The sequence below is a fragment of the Thunnus maccoyii genome, chromosome 3, assembly GCF_910596095.1.
Source record: "Thunnus maccoyii chromosome 3, fThuMac1.1, whole genome shotgun sequence".
NCBI lineage: Eukaryota > Metazoa > Chordata > Actinopteri > Scombriformes > Scombridae > Thunnus > Thunnus maccoyii.
This window is the reverse complement of record NC_056535.1, coordinates 29,731,567-29,747,238: the sequence shown is the minus strand read 5'-3', so window position 1 is coordinate 29,747,238 and position 15,672 is coordinate 29,731,567. Positions and strand designations below refer to the sequence as shown.

At 37.6% G+C, this 15,672-nt stretch overlaps 1 protein-coding gene across 1 annotated transcript; it reads right to left on the bottom strand.

Annotated features, from left to right (window-relative positions):
* Positions 1–2,006: 2,006 nt before the first annotated feature.
* On the bottom strand, positions 2,007–13,196 carry LOC121893752 (adhesive plaque matrix protein-like). The gene is made up of 5 exons (XM_042405749.1): positions 12,802–13,196; positions 7,418–8,086; positions 5,464–5,756; positions 4,480–4,607; positions 2,007–2,387 (listed from the first exon to the last, which is right to left on the bottom strand). The coding sequence occupies exons 1-5, from the start codon at positions 12,950–12,952 to the stop codon at positions 2,198–2,200; spliced, it is 1,431 nt and encodes a 476-aa protein (XP_042261683.1). The 5' UTR covers positions 12,953–13,196; the 3' UTR covers positions 2,007–2,197.
* Between the last annotated feature and the right edge of the window lie 2,476 nt (positions 13,197–15,672).

Here is a 15,672-nt window from a genome sequence, read left to right as displayed (position 1 = left end):
GCTAATATAAGCACCTAGCCATTATGTTGCGTAGCTTCAGATATTTTGCTCAGTTTACACTGTTTTTGTTTTTGTTTAAGCCATAACCACTACACTAAACCACTCTGTCGGCCTGAAGGACTGTCTTATTAAAAGTATTGATAACAAGCGTCATGACGAAAGTGATGAAATTGTTATCTGTTGGCCGTTTTCACATGAAGGTCTACAGGTTTTTGTAAGCAAATGCAAAGATGTTTATCACAATCTTATGTTGGCTTTATTGTAATTTGAACCTTGTTTGAATTTTTAAAGACATTATTTGTATGTTTTGGGTTTTTTTCTTTTGCTTTATACAGTATTATAATAAAAACATTCACACAGCGGCCATTTTGAAGACTTGGGATGTTTTATCTTGCTAGCACTGTGCTACACAACTCCTGCTAACCAAGATGAAATGTAGCTTGTTCAAGCCACTGTTTATAACTGAAAAACATGTTGCAAACAGTATAAGTTCATATTTTAATATTTTGGCCCGTAAATGTTGCTCTAGCTAACGTTAGCTAGGTTCTCGTACTGTAGTAAAGTAAGCTAGCTAGCTTCCAAGCTAACTAGAGTCAAACTATCATTGGCTGCTAGCAGCTGTTATAGCAGCTTCTTGTGTGTGGAAATTAACAGTTTTGTACACTTTCTGACCAATTTTTCAATAAGGCTGCTGTGAGACCTAAGTTGGAGGGTTTTTTTCATGATTCTGGTGAGGTCACTGTTGATTTATTATTTTTTTTGTCTTCTGCACAAAACAAATAACAGCTGACATAACTTTGACCACAGTGGTTATTATAATGTCATTAAACAGACAGCTTAAATTTTAATGGATTCTCTTGCCTGTTGCTGCTGTGGATGATATTGTGTGATCTGTGATTTATAATCCAAACTAATAGGTTTTAAAAAAAAAACTGCATACAAATTTATAAATTGTATACTTTGGTGAAATGTGTCTGTCTGTGACTATCAAAACCACAACAGCCAGGCGCAGTGACTTCATTAAGTCTTGTTGTTGAGTATTTGGTACTGATATTGTTTACTGATAATATGCTAATCAATGCTATAGCAGGAGAGATAAACAGTTGATGGTCAAGAAATGGTTCCAGCTCATAACTTCCTGAAAACCATGATTTATAATTTTTACATTTCTGTTTGTTTATGGATTAAACAAGATACAGTACTGTTTTTACAACATACCATGGTGAAACATGCTGTATCAATACCGCCAACCATTTCCATTACCATCATTAGCGTTGTTTTCAGAGGACACCATGAACACACAGCAGCTCCTGCCTTCATCGGCAGTTTGATTTTGTTTAGCCACAAGCAGCCTGTAAGAGTCCAGTATAACTGTTATGTTAAATTTCTCTGCCTTTTAAAAATGTTAACAGCCAGCAGGTAACACTTACTACAAAGTTCTCAGAGACGCTGAGCTGCATTTAAAGTGATTGTCAGTCACTGAACAGCCTGCTTTTGTTCACAGTTTAAACTTTTTTTGATGTTACGTCTTATACAGTCAAATAAAGCTGCAACATACAGACTGCTGCTCAGTGAATAAAATCCAAGGTGATCATGCTGTGAAGTAATTTAACTATATTTTAGCACTAATAGAAGGATTCCAGGAAACGTTGTTGATTATCGTGATAATACCGTTTACTGTGATATTTGTAATTGTTTATTAGTGAACTTAGGAGGTGCTGGTAGGTGGTTTTGAACTTTGGACAGACCCAGGCTAGCTGTTTCCCCCTACTTCCAGTCTTTATGCTAAGCTAGGCTAAACAGGTCTTGCATATTTACTGTAGCATATTTCCCAAATTGTTGAACTATTCCTTTAAGGCACAATGGGGTCTGACCTCCCAGTTGCATGTTATATAAAAGTGACAATAAATAACAATATTCTGTCAGCCATCTCTTTATTGCTTTTTTAATAATTACAAAATTAGGAAACAAAGACTTTTAAAAAAAAGTCGTTATAAAGATGTTCGTAAAAATTAAAATATTTTTAATACTGACACTGTTAGGATTGTAAATATAATCACATACATCCATCAAATCGGTAACATTTATAATACATTTATGATTAACTACTGATTGTTGATTAAATCTCAATTAATGCATTTTTGAATATCAATCAGGAAGAAACAGGACACATGCATACATACACATGTATGTATGATTAAAGCCTTTCCTCTTTCCTTCCACTTTTATTGAAAACGTTCCAGGTCTTCCTCTCCGCCTTTGGTTGATGCCCTCTTTTTCTGCTGCTGACCTGTCCTCCCAGCAACTCATAGCTGTCCTCAAATAGCGTTTTTCCACTAACAGTATAGCTGACGTCAGACCAGGTGAGGACAGAGCCTTGGTACGGCCTGAAAACACAAACACATACTTTATATATTGAAATGATGAATTTAAACCAAGTCCAAAAAGTTTGCAATCCTTTTATGATAAAGGATATTTAACTGTAAAATGTCACTTTGGTTTATATTGTCAATTAAGGCATTTTAAGGAATAAGTTAAGGTGTGGTGTGTTTCATGGTTTTTGCACCATGTTAAGGGTTTTTACTCTTTAAAAAAATTTCAATCCATTAATTTATCCATTAATTATCCCTTTAATACCCATTAATGAATACCTTAATTTCATCTTTATTAATGGGTAAATTAATGGAATTTTAAGGTTAAAGAAATGAAAGGATTTTGTTTCATGATGCAACATAAAATATATTTATAAAGGCCTGGGCTGGGTAACAATATTGATACCTTACTTTGTGAAATATAAACTATATGTTTTAACATCATTTGACAAATTCAACAATTCAACTACTCAGGGACTCAATAAAATACAGTCTGATATTGAAGAGGTCTTTAAAAAAGGTCTTTATAATATCAAAAATGCTCCTTTTTGTCTCAGCTGACTGGAGGAGTGTGTTGGTGTCTGTGTTTGATTGACAGCAGCTGCCACTGATGTTACACCATACAGAACAAAGTAAACAAACTGCTGTAGCTATAAGTCATAGATTTGGACAAAGTGACATTTGCAGATATGTTCACATGGTGTTTAATGTGCTGCAACAAGCTAAGGTGCAGGACAAGATGTGTGTTCATGTTTGTTAGTTAGATAAGAAGAAGACTTTAGCAGAAAAGCTAATGTGAGTTGTTGTTCAGAGTCTGTGGCTACTGCGTTGTGTAGCAGGATGCAATCAGGCTCAGTGTGACCGTCTGCTCTGCCTCTGACTGAAGACTTCATTTGAAATAAGGACTCCAGGTACATAAGCAGATGGCAGAACAGTATTTAATTGAAATAATGTAAAATTAGGGGGCACCATCATGAAAAGAAAGAATTTAAAATATAAAGTTCTTTTGGTTTCTGATTTGAGAACACAGGACAAGTGATTTAGAGAGCAGATATGTTGATGTAGTGGACAAAAAAGACTTTAAAATAGGAAGTATCTCCCAGACCCCTCAACTATCCACAGTGATAGTGCAATCTGTTCTTGGTTTGATTTCTCTATGTGAACTTCGGGGTCATTTGAAAGTTGAAAGCTTCAGACTCAGAAATATTTCAGAGATAATCTTAGCTGCATTAGCTAGCTAGCCAAGATTTCGTGACTTCATACAAGAATGAAACGTAACGTAGATGAAATGTTGAGATGAGCTAATGTTTGCTTGTACTGTTACTTCTACAGTTTGTTTCTGAAGACCTGGATACTGTTAGTATGAATTGAAGTAGTGTTAGGTAGGTATACAGTCTCAGGTCTAGTATCTGAGATGAACCTGAAATTTGTAAGTCAAAACCAAATTCTGAGTTTGTCAATGTTTTTTCAGCTGCCATATAAGATAAGAGCCATATAGATAAGACTTTATTGATCCCGAGAGGGAAAATTTGCATGTTACAGCAGTGCAGGAAACAGATAAGAGTATAGAGTATATATAAGAGTAATAAATACAACAAAATAAGAAGTCAAGTAAATGACATTCGGTCTATATACATTATAAACATTACAATACTTAGGCTATATACATGACCTGACTTGTGCATTGTAAAAAAAAAAAGTGCAAACTATGTGCAGAAGTAATAGTTCTGTTCTGGTAGATGTAGCTATAATTATATACGGTATGTATTTATAAAGGTGAAGTAGTGAATACAGAATAAATTAAATATGTAGTAGTGTTACCTTATTTATTTTGTATTCACTACTTCACTTATGTAACTACATATATAACTACATATATAACGTATAATCACCATATTGAAGTGATAGCACCTTTAGATATAATATAAACTTATTATAAGTCCAGTCTTGACTTTGGTTTAAATGTAAACCTCGTTTGACGATTTGTGCAACATAACCAATAACCTCAATTTGAACAGACTTGATCCTTACTGGTGTAACCTGACTATAAAGTTATAAAACAACTGATCTCTCTCACACACACACACACACACACAGAGGGTCATACCTGTAGACACCACGGGTCATGTAGTTGAAGATTTCTTTGTGGCTGAGAGCATAATCCCATATCTGGACATCTGTCACCTGAGCGTCAATACCTGAAAATTCAATCATAGGCTCACCTGACCACACATTCTGAACACACACACACACACACACACCAACATACATGGACACAAAGAGTGAAGAATAAGATATATCAGGCTTTGGATACACACACAATACTTCTAAGTAAATCAGTGCATTGTTGGTTTGGCTCTGCACATGAGATTTGTTGACAATAAGAAAAATATAGAAAGTCAACAGTTATATCTTTTAAAGATGGCTGCTCTATTGAGGGAACATTTAAAGTGAGGAGAACCTTGAAAATGTGATACAAGACAGGAGGAGCAGACAGAGGGACTGATACGTATGGGAGCAGAAATTAGGCTTGAATGCACAGTTCCACAATGATTAATATTTATAAAGCAGAATCTAACAATGTTTTTTACACTGTTTATGCAGATTCAAGAACCAACAAATGCACTGTTTATTAAATTAAACACTCTAAAATTTGGAGATTTAGCAAACTTTAAAATGGTTCAAATCATGTATAGAGTTAAAATTCAATTATTACATGAAAGTACCCAAAAACTGTTTAAAATGAGAGAAAGTCAACATGATTTGAGAGGAATTTACATGTTTAAAAAATACATTGTGAGGACTAATGTAAGAAACATTGTATTTATGAAACTTATGGAACAGCTGAAAATATGTAGCACTCTTAGTAATGTTAAAAAAATGTTTAAAAATCATTTGCTGATCAAATATAAAAATGTATATTCAGAATTTAACACTGGCATTGTTTCCAACTGTGCGATTGAGAAATAGCATTTTTATAGGTTTTTTTTTTCTTCTTTTTTGCAGACTCAAAAAGTTTCATAATCAGGCTGTAGCAACAAAAATGTTAAACAAATTAGATGTGCTTCAGCTTGCACTACTCTTTCCTTACCTGAAAAGGCAGGATCTTCCTGATGCTCATGTTTGAGCCACTAAACACCTGGACCACACTGTTGGTGTCCACAGTGAGGCAGACTCTGGTCCAGATTTCCGGTTCAATGAGTGACTGGAACTTTATGTTGGGTGTGAAGTACCAGTAGTAGTAACTGGAACTGGGCATGTACAGTGAATACGTATCAGAGCCCCTGACTCCCAGAATCATTGGGTTTCTGCTGGCTGGACTCAGTGTGAAGATTCTGCTTGATGTTTCAAAGTCAATGAGATAACGCAGACACACGGACACACCTGCAGGGGTCATGGAGAGTGTTAATAAGTAAGTGTAAGTAAACAAAAAACACATTAACAGCTTTTGGTTGTTGTAGTACATTCATTTAAAAGGGAAGAGCCTAAAACACACAATAGAAATGTGCCTGTGCAGTTATAATCCACCTCAGATGAAGGTTCACATTTTCTTTCACGCTTTAAGTCAGCGTTGACTTTTTTGTGTTGTTGGTTGGGGACAAAACAAGACATTTCAGGACATCATCTTGGGCTCTGGAAAACTGTGATGGACATTTTTTTTTACCATTTTCTGACGTTTTATGGACAAAACAACTAATCGATTAATCAGGAAAATAATTGGCAGATTAATCGATAATGAAAATAATCATTAGTTTGCAGCATTATATTGCATACTGACATTTCCCACACTGTTTACATAAATTATGCCTACAATAAGTTACTGTATATCATCAGTTGGAACAAGTAGTTCCAGTGTAACAACTACACATTGTTCTCAAATTGTAAAAACAAAACCAAAAGAAGCAGGGAAATGAAAATGAGTTGTGGGCTGCATGTTTGTTTCTGAGAGACATGGTCAATATAAATTTAACCCTAATAAGTATCGCCAACGTGAAAGCAGCATCATGTAGATCATCATGTAGGTGCTTGGACTCTGGTTGTCTCCTACGTGTGCATGTGTCTGTATACAGGCTGCTGTCAATAAATGCAATGATAGTATAATAATAATAACAGATGGAAGCTACAAAGGTCCTTCTGTAAAGCCACTATGCTTATAGTGGTAACGGTACATTACATTCAATGTGTTGGTGACAGTAGAGTGTTGTGAAATAACTCTTCATCTATGAAATTATTCCTTGTGTCTTGTTTTTGGCATTTCTCATTTATGTGTATATACTGTTTCTATGGTCTGTAGAACAGAATTAATGGACTTCTCAAAAAAGTGCATTAAAGGACAGGTTCACAATTTTTCAAGTCTGTCTTAAAACAACAGTCAGATGCCCAAATTAACACTGAATAGGTTTTTCTTTTGCTTGCTGTAATCAACTGACCATTAGAAAATCCCTTCATAATGCACTTACAATGTAAGTGATGGGGGACAAAATCCACAGTCCTCCTCCTGTGCAAAAATGTATTTAACATATTAACGTATTTTATCTGAAGCTAATATGAAGCTTCAGTCATCCAAATGAGTCAAATCAAGTAGATGTCTTTCAACGTTACAGTCTCTTTAGTGCCAAAGTTCCTCTTTTTGTTACTATACTTCCACCACAGCTCAACAAAGAAACACTGTCTGAGGAAACAAAAAGAGGGAATTTGATGCTAAAAAGACTGTAAATGTGGCAGATATCCACTTGAAAAGACACACTTGAAAAATTGTGAACCTTTCCTTTAAGTGTTAAATTATGCTTTAACACATACTATAAGTCTTTAATGCAGCTCTTTGACAGAGAAAGTTTCACAAACAAACACAAATGTGCTGGATTCGGTTCTTGTTCTGCTTCTTTCCCTCTCAAGAATCAAATTATTGTATCATCTGATAGCATCACCTCTTAACTTTAAAAATATCAGAGAAATAATGGGAGCAAATCTGTAGATCAAAATAATATTTTGGATTTCAGATGCTGACTCAGTGTTTCTGTTTGGTTGTTAGTGAATATACTCACCAGTAGTGGGAGGCGCCGTGGTGGTCCAGCTAGGGTAGGTGGTGGCGGGGTAGGGATGTGTGGGGTAGGGACGAGTGGTGTAGGGACGTGTGGGGTAGGGACGAGTGGTGTAGGGACGTGTGGGGTAGGGACGTGTGGGGTAGGGACGAGTGGTGTAGGGACGAGTGGTGTAGGGACGTGTGGGGTAGGGACGAGTGGTGTAGGGACGTGTGGGGTAGGGACGTGTGGGATAGTCATGGGTGGGGTAGGGATGAGTAGGGTAGGGGCGAGTGGGGTAATCATGGGTGGGGTAGGGATGAGTGGGGTATTCATGGGTGGGGTGCGGTTCAGTGGGGTAAGGCCAAGTGGGGTAGGGCCAAGTGGGGTAGGGCCAAGTGGGGTAGGGCCAAGTAGGGTAGGGCCAAGTGGGGTCGGGCCAAGTGGGGTAGGGACGGGTGGGGTAGGGCCAAGTGGAGTAGCGTCGGGTGGGGTAGAGACGGGTGGGGTAGCGTCGGGTGGGGTAGCGTCGGGTGAGGTAGCGTCGGGTGGGGTAGCGTCGGGTGGGGTAGGGACGGGTTTGGTAGGTAGGAGTGGGAGCAGTGGAATTAGCGAAATAGGGGGGATAGAAAGATATTCCTCCATAACGTGACAACGTGACCATCTTCCAGTTTAAATTTGATTGAGGGGGAGCTGGAGAAAGAGAAGAAGAAGAGTTACCGCACAAACAAGTTGTCAGCACGATATAAAGTCAATTCTTTCTACTCATGCTTTATATGGCATGTTTTCTGCTTCCATCATGTGTTTCATTGTGTGACTCTCACATTTATACTATACAGTACAGCAGTGGTTCCCAACCTTTTTGGCTTGTGACCTCATAAAATAAAACAAAGTCTACCTGGGATCCCTCATCACACTTTGGATTCTAATGAAAGAGGACTTATTTTCTTTTATTTTAATAACTTTTAGAGGCTTTGGGAGATCAAATACACTAATTCAGAATAAATAAAGCAAAAATTATAGGAAAGCTGTCCTGTCCTGTCATCTTGCGACCCCTTAGATTAATCCAGCGACCCCTTGTGGGCACCCCGACCCCCAGGTTGGGAACCACTACAATACAGTATACTGTGTTAATTAGAGTTGATTGTATTTTATCAATATTAATGGATATGTCTGGTGTTATTCTAGATTTGTTGTTATTGTCAACAAATCCCCTAAAAAGACAAAAAACAACAATCCATTAGTCCATCACTCAATACTCTCTGACTTCCCTGCCCCATCTGTGGCACTCAGCCCCAAGACCACTGGTCCAAACTGAGGATGTACATCTTTCAAGCCACTATAATCAATATTTTTTTACAATAACAATGTGACAGTGTGTAATGTGAGGGGTGCCGCTCGTAGTGATGATCCTACAAAGAATTATCTGCAGCTCCCTTCGGCTTTACGGAGCTTTATAGTGAGTTTCAGCTCATTGTTTAGCTGCAACTTTACTGTTTTGGTTCACTCTCGGTGCTCTCATAGCATCGTTTTCAGCCACAGCAGGCAGCTGTTTTCAGCTCTAAAAACCCACTGTACACTACCTGCTCAGCAATAAGGCAAAAACAGAGCTAAAAAGGAGACAATATTGGACTTACATTCAGCAGAAACAGAAACACGACTCAAAATTAATAATAATGTTGTGTGTTCACACCTTTGTTTTCTGCTGCCCCCAAGTGGCCAAAAAAAAACAGTTAATGCAGGTTTAACAATCCTTTTTAGATTCCTAAAACAGCTGGTCCCTGTAGTTTTTAGGAATTGTTCCTCAAACAGGGTAAAATAATACATTTGTTGGGAACTACTTTCTGCAGCGGATGAGTACTTCCGACAGCAGGACGGTGTGTGTGGGATTGAGTCAAAATAAGTGTGTGTATTCATGGTAGTGAAGCAACATGTCACCCAGTGCAGCAGTGTGGCTTTACAGCAGAAAGGAATAAGATATATCAGACTCCCAGAGAACAAAAGGGACTGAAGCACACCGATTAATTCACAGCCTTTAATTGTTCAACACTACTGTGTCTTAATCACAGTAGTGTTGAAACCTTAATCTGTTTGCACAGTTAAAAGCTGTGAATTAATCACTGTGCTCCAGTGCCTTTTATTCTCAGGAAGTCTGCCGTCCTCGAACTGAGAAGCACGTGATTCAGCTGCATTTTGCTGGAAGATGTGCGGAGAAACCTGTTTCAACAAGAGATATCAGGCTTTGGATACACACACAATGTTTGTTTGTAGAATTAATTCATTGTTGCTCTTGGTCTTTTTGTGGGATTTGTTGACAATAAGAGGATTATAGAATATAACCCGATTTATCCTTTGAGAAGTTTTATCATGAGTTTGAACACAAGTTATCATCATAATTAATTATTAAGTTTTAAAAATATATCCTGAAGTTAATGTCAATAAATCTCACCAAAGTACACTGAATCACTGATAAAGTCAGAGACATATTTCATTACACAGTAAACAAACTTACACAAAATTTACACAATCTTGGTTCCCTGTTTTCAGTGTGTGTGTGTGTGTGTGTGTGGGAGAGAGAGAGGAAATGGGTCTTTGAGATTTGTCGCTAGCTATGTCCCAGTTCCACACTACATGCTAACAGTACGCAGTATTCACTAGCTGTCATTATATAAGAAATCTTTTTGCTCTTACTGAAAAGGCTTCAAACTGTGACTTCAGAATGCTGCCAAACAAACTTCACAAAGTTAAAGCTGAATGGTTTTCCAAATGTTTAGTTTTGTTGTGTGTCAGGTTTTTTTTTTTATTTTTGAGCTGTCTCACCAATATCCACAGTTAGATGTCACTTTGTTGCCGCTGTGAGTAGCTCCTCTGTTTCCTTTATGCTTTGCATTGTTGGACAATAATGTCCATCAACAGTAGAACCTTCAAAAATCAGGCGTTGTTTTGGTCTGAATACTAATTTCACTTTTCCAGGGTGAACAAACTACATATATATTATTTTTAAAACCAGTATTTTTTTGGCATATTGTGCCTTTCTGACAGAGTTCACAGTAGCACCTTTCGACAACAACATGCAACAAAGATCCACAGTTGGACTCAAACTGGGGATGTTGGGGTTCATGGTCAGTGCTTTAAACCCTAGACCACCACGGTGCTCCATAATTCTTAATTATGAAAGGATATGGTTGATGATTTTCCATATTTTTCTTATTGTCAACAAATCTCATGCAGAGCCAAAACAACAAGTACAGGTATTGTGTTTGTATCCAATTTCTGATATATCTTACTCCTCTGTGCCGTAGAGCTCCATTGTTGTACAAAAAACAAAACACATCAATGAGCCACACCGCTGCACTGGGTGACATGTTCCTTCACCACAAAGAGTCTAAAAACAAAGGCTCCAAAGACTAATAACAGCGATTACATTGTACTACATTGTACCGTAGTCTTAGGGGTGAAGGAACATGTCACCCAGTGCAGCAGTGTAGCTCATTGATGTGTTTTTAACAGTTCTTGGACAACAATGGAGCTCTACGGCACAGAGGAATAAGATATATCAGACTTTGGATACACACACAATACTTGTTAGTACATCAGTTCATTGTTGGTTTGGTTCTGCACATGAGATTTGTTGTCAATAAGAAAAATATAGAAAATCACCTGCCATATATCATTGGTCCCATTTTAAGGTGCATCACTTACTTGTTAATTGATTGATTGTATTAAATTACATGTTTTTTTTTATTCAGTGGGTAGTTGGGATCCTGAGCTACACTAATGTGAACATGTGTTAGTTTGTATGTTAGTGTTCCGACTGTTGTGGCATTAAGTCTGTCATATGTTGTCTGTTGTGTTATTTGTCACTGTGCATGCGTGACTAAACCAGTCGTTTCCTCATTGAACTAACAAACTCAAAACCATAAGTTGCTTAGAGTCAGTCTGCAGTCTGTCTGCAAGCGTCAGTCTTACCAAAACCACAGAAGAAACGGAACGAAAACTGAACTTTAGCCCGACTGCACTGACTAATCCTACCTGAACCAGCATTTGTATCCTGTTTTGCTATCATATGTACACACTTGTTATCTACCTGCTGGAGGAATATTTACATATTCTACCGTTGGCTCCTCTGAATAAAAGATTCAAGATTTAGTTTATTTGCATTTTCTTGTGTATTTGCATACACGAAAAAAACCAAATACTGTTCCTTCCAGCCCACAGTAGTGCAACAACAACAGAAAGGGTAAAGATACACTGCATATCTTATTGTATTTATTTATCGGGACAGTGTACAGTTTTTAACACAAATGATGCACTGTACCAGATTTAGATAGTTTTCATCTGTAGTCCCTTACAATTACAACATCTAACAGCACAATAACAAACAATACAAAGCAAAAAACACACACAGGACACACTACACAAAATACAAAGCCACACACAACAGCACATCATGTACACCCACACGTCGACCAGAAATCAACAATGCAAGTATGTCAAACCAAAAGCAAGATCATTTGAGAAGATCATGAGATCAAATCCAGACTCAGTGACCACAGAGCTGAGCGTCCTTCAGCAGATTCTTCAACCTGGTTCTGAATGCACTGATTGAACTGCAGTTCTTCATATCTGGACATTCCTCTGAGTTTTGGCTTTCACAGAAAAAGCTGATGGTCCAAATGCAGTGTGACGAAATGGTATGGTACAATCATGTATAGAAGATATTCTGGAGGATCTAATAAAACTTATTGAGCGAGTGTACACAAAGTCACATAGTGGAGGAGGGGCCAAACCATTTAAAATTTTATAAACTAGGCACAAATTTGAGAATAATCTAAAATTCTCCAGTACTCTACAGTGATGGAAATGCATTGGCTTTTTGTCAAGACTTTTTAGAGTTTGTTTGTATAAGGACTCAAGAGATTTTATGGCTGTTTTCCAGCCTGTCCCCAACATGTGATGCAATAAGACATACAGGAAAAAACTACAGCATGAGGAAATATCTTGGCTGCGTCCAAAGAGAGACAGTTTCTAATATGTCTAAATTTGCTAAATTGTACTTTATGGTTTTAAGTGTTTCAAAACAATTCCCTTTTTTAAAAAATAATGAAAACATATAAACTCCAAGAAAAAATAAAACAAAAAAAGAACGAGCAGTTAGCAGCGCAGTTTGTTAAAGTGCATTAATGTCTCAGTTAGACAGCTCTTACATGTAAATGGAGGAGTTGTATCATCCATTTTGCTGTCCAGAGTCTGCTAAATGGATAAAGTGTATAACCTGCATTTAACCAGCAAGTCAATTGCAATATATAAGAATATCTTAATCTCCCTTAAAAGTATTTATAGTGTGTGTGTGTGTGTGTGTGTGTGTGTGTGTGTGTGTGTGTGTGTGTGTGTGTGTGTGTGTGTACCTGATGTAGTTGGCCATGTTGGTGGTCTTTGAGTAGCAGTCCAAGTTCTTGCAGATATAGTCGTAATTAAACGATCGGTATTAAAAAAAAAACCAAACCCTATGACAACCAATGCGACGGGAACAAAAAGCAGTTTCCCCATCTTCTTCATCCTCGCCGGGCTGATCAGAGTCTCTGCAGTGATGCGTCTGTTTATCCTCCCTATGCAGAGACGATGTGTTTGTCTTTCTCTCGGGTATTTGACCGGGCTGCTCTTCAGCTTGTAAACTCTCGTTTCTGTGTTCTGACGTCAACAGACACTTTAAGTTTCATTTCTGGGCACAGAGACATTCCCGCCACGTCCTTCCCTCTCCTCACTGGTAGGAGAGGGAAGGACATGGCGGACCAAACGCCAAATCACAGTGTTGAACTTGACCATTTATGGTCCGAAGCTGTCTTCAACTTGTTTGATAACAGGATCAAATATATAGTGCACTATTTTGTAATTACATTTTTCGTGTGAACAGAAAAACATGGGAATCCACGTGCTTTTCCAATTTTCGTCTTCAAATCAGCAATTGGAATAGAAATTAAACCTAAAGCAAAAAACGTTTTTATTGTTATATCTATATTACCTTCTCCCTGCTGTATCTCTACTAAAACAAAGTCATTGGCTATGCTTGCGATAGATAGATAGATAGATAGATAGATAGATAGATAGATGAGGGAAGTTTTTGAGTTCATTAAGCACCTGCAGCATCCCGTCCCGGCAGAGACATGTTGCCGGTCGACAAGATCTGTCAGGATTTAACTATAATAAATGTTCTTCCATGTTCTTCTGTGTTACATACACACACACACACAGTCCGGGTTCATACAGCCATAAAGCACTTTATGGCAAGTTACACATGTGCCGAATTTCGCAGCACATCTGGCTTATTCAGAAAATATTTAAAGTGTGTTTTCTGAGGTCTGCAGATTTGCAGTAAAAAGCAAAGTGAATCTTTAAATGACACAGCTTTGGACGGAGGGTACACGAACCATGTATCATAAGTGTCTTTTTTTCGTATATATGAAGGAATTGGGTTTTTTTAATCTTAATCTGGGTTTGATGATGTTTTTTGTACCACTTTCTTAAAAAACTACTCTTTATAAGAGATCTAAAAGCATTAATTAGTGGCTTTGTTAACAGTTTGATAAATCATTTTCGAATGCTTTATAGATCCTTTATAAGCCATTAATAATTACTTTCGGTTGCCAGGTTGTGCAAAATCCTCCTCCAGCATCAATCTTTCTTTGTCTTTTTAGCTCTTTAGTTCACCAGGAAGACGAGATTTTGTGCAGGTGTCACTTTTGGTTGTTTTTTGGGGATCCACATTTACTATGTTTAATTGTTGGGATTGTTCATGATCCATCAGTAAACCAGACAGAGTTTTGAAACAAGAAGCAGTGATCTCTGCTCTGGTGCTCCTGCAACTTTGTGCCATGCAACTGACTTTCTAGACAGCCAGCCAACCATCCTGAACTACGTCACTTTCCCTATGATACGTATTTCAGAAATGTTGACACGATGCGTATTTATGGTGAAACGTAGAGATTCAACGTATCCACGCTTTGCAGAAACGTACTACACCAACATTTTATTCTGGCGGCTGGGCAGGTGTGTATGCAAAAAAGGTGATGTTTATTACCAAAAACACTACTGAAAAAGAGGTTAAAAAACCTGACTGGTTATCATGGTTACCACAGGGGGCGCTAGACTGGTATCAAGCTTTCAAAACATGGACAGTGAGGTAAAAATTTATAACAGCCCGTGTTTTACAGTGTAACTTCCCGTCACTTATGTAATTACTCATAACTTACAGTGTAACTTCCTGTATGAATCCATACATACTGGCTTCTACTGGTACTGATATGTAAATACAGCAGAAGAAAACAAGACAAAAAGGAACAAGAGTAACAATCAGGGGTTAAAACTGTAACTTCCCGACATTTACCATGTAATTTCTCGCAACTTATAGTGTAACTTCCTTGTTTTAATCATTACATGAGGTGCAGTAGAATCAGATGTTTTGGCCCTTTGTTCATTGGCAGTTATGACAATCATTTTTATGCATGTGTGTTTGGCACGTAGTTGTTCACTCTCTGCACTCAGTCTCAAATCACCTGCTTATGTGATATTCTCCTGTTAGTCTGCCTTATGGTAAAGTTTTAACAATCAAATTAATGTTTATTAGCATGCTAATCGCAAGTTAAGCTAATTGCTAATTATTAAATCCAAATAAGGAAGGGAGAACAGTTTAAAGTTTATAATCCAGGCCCTGTTGTTATTATGTACTTATAGAGTAAGAATGGGAGAACAACATTAATGTACAATTTCTCTGTTACTGCTGACAATCAATTTCCTCTGGTCAAACACCCACAAAACCATGAGTGCACCAAATTATACAGAACGTCATTTACTGCAGCACAGTTTTACCCTTCCTAACTCAACAGTTCCCAGTGATTCACTGCTTAGTGCAGGTTATGATGCACACCCGTTGTCACTATCACTGATTAAGCAGATGATCTGCCCTACCGTCACAAAACTACCAAAAAGTGTCACAACAAGACTGAAACCCCTTTAACAAAATATAACATTGTGAAACACACAAATCACCCAAAAGACTCCCGTATCCATTATTTATGTAACATGACTGATAACAACATTGGATTGAAAAGAGTGATTCAACACAAAACCACAAGTAATGTTGGGAAGCAGAGCTTAGCGAAAAGGGAGAGTAGCAACCTTTTCATTTCAGTATTGTATAATCACCACAGACAGTGTTGTAATAATCTACGTGGAAGAAACCAGCTCTGCAGGACTGACAGGAACAAAGAGGACCAGGTGAT

Excerpts from the sequence above, each read along its gene's own strand:
- LOC121893752 (XM_042405749.1), bottom strand. The coding sequence starts at position 12,952 with ATGAAGAAGATGGGGAAACTGCTTTTTGTTCCCGTCGCATTGGTTGTC. Across the intron at positions 5,757-7,417 it reads CACGGCGCCTCCCACTACTG|GTGTGTCCGTGTGTCTGCGT; the intron begins GTGAGTATATTC and ends TGACCCCTGCAG. Across the intron at positions 2,388-4,479 it reads ATGACCCGTGGTGTCTACAG|GCCGTACCAAGGCTCTGTCC; the intron begins GTATGACCCTCT and ends TTGTGTTTTCAG.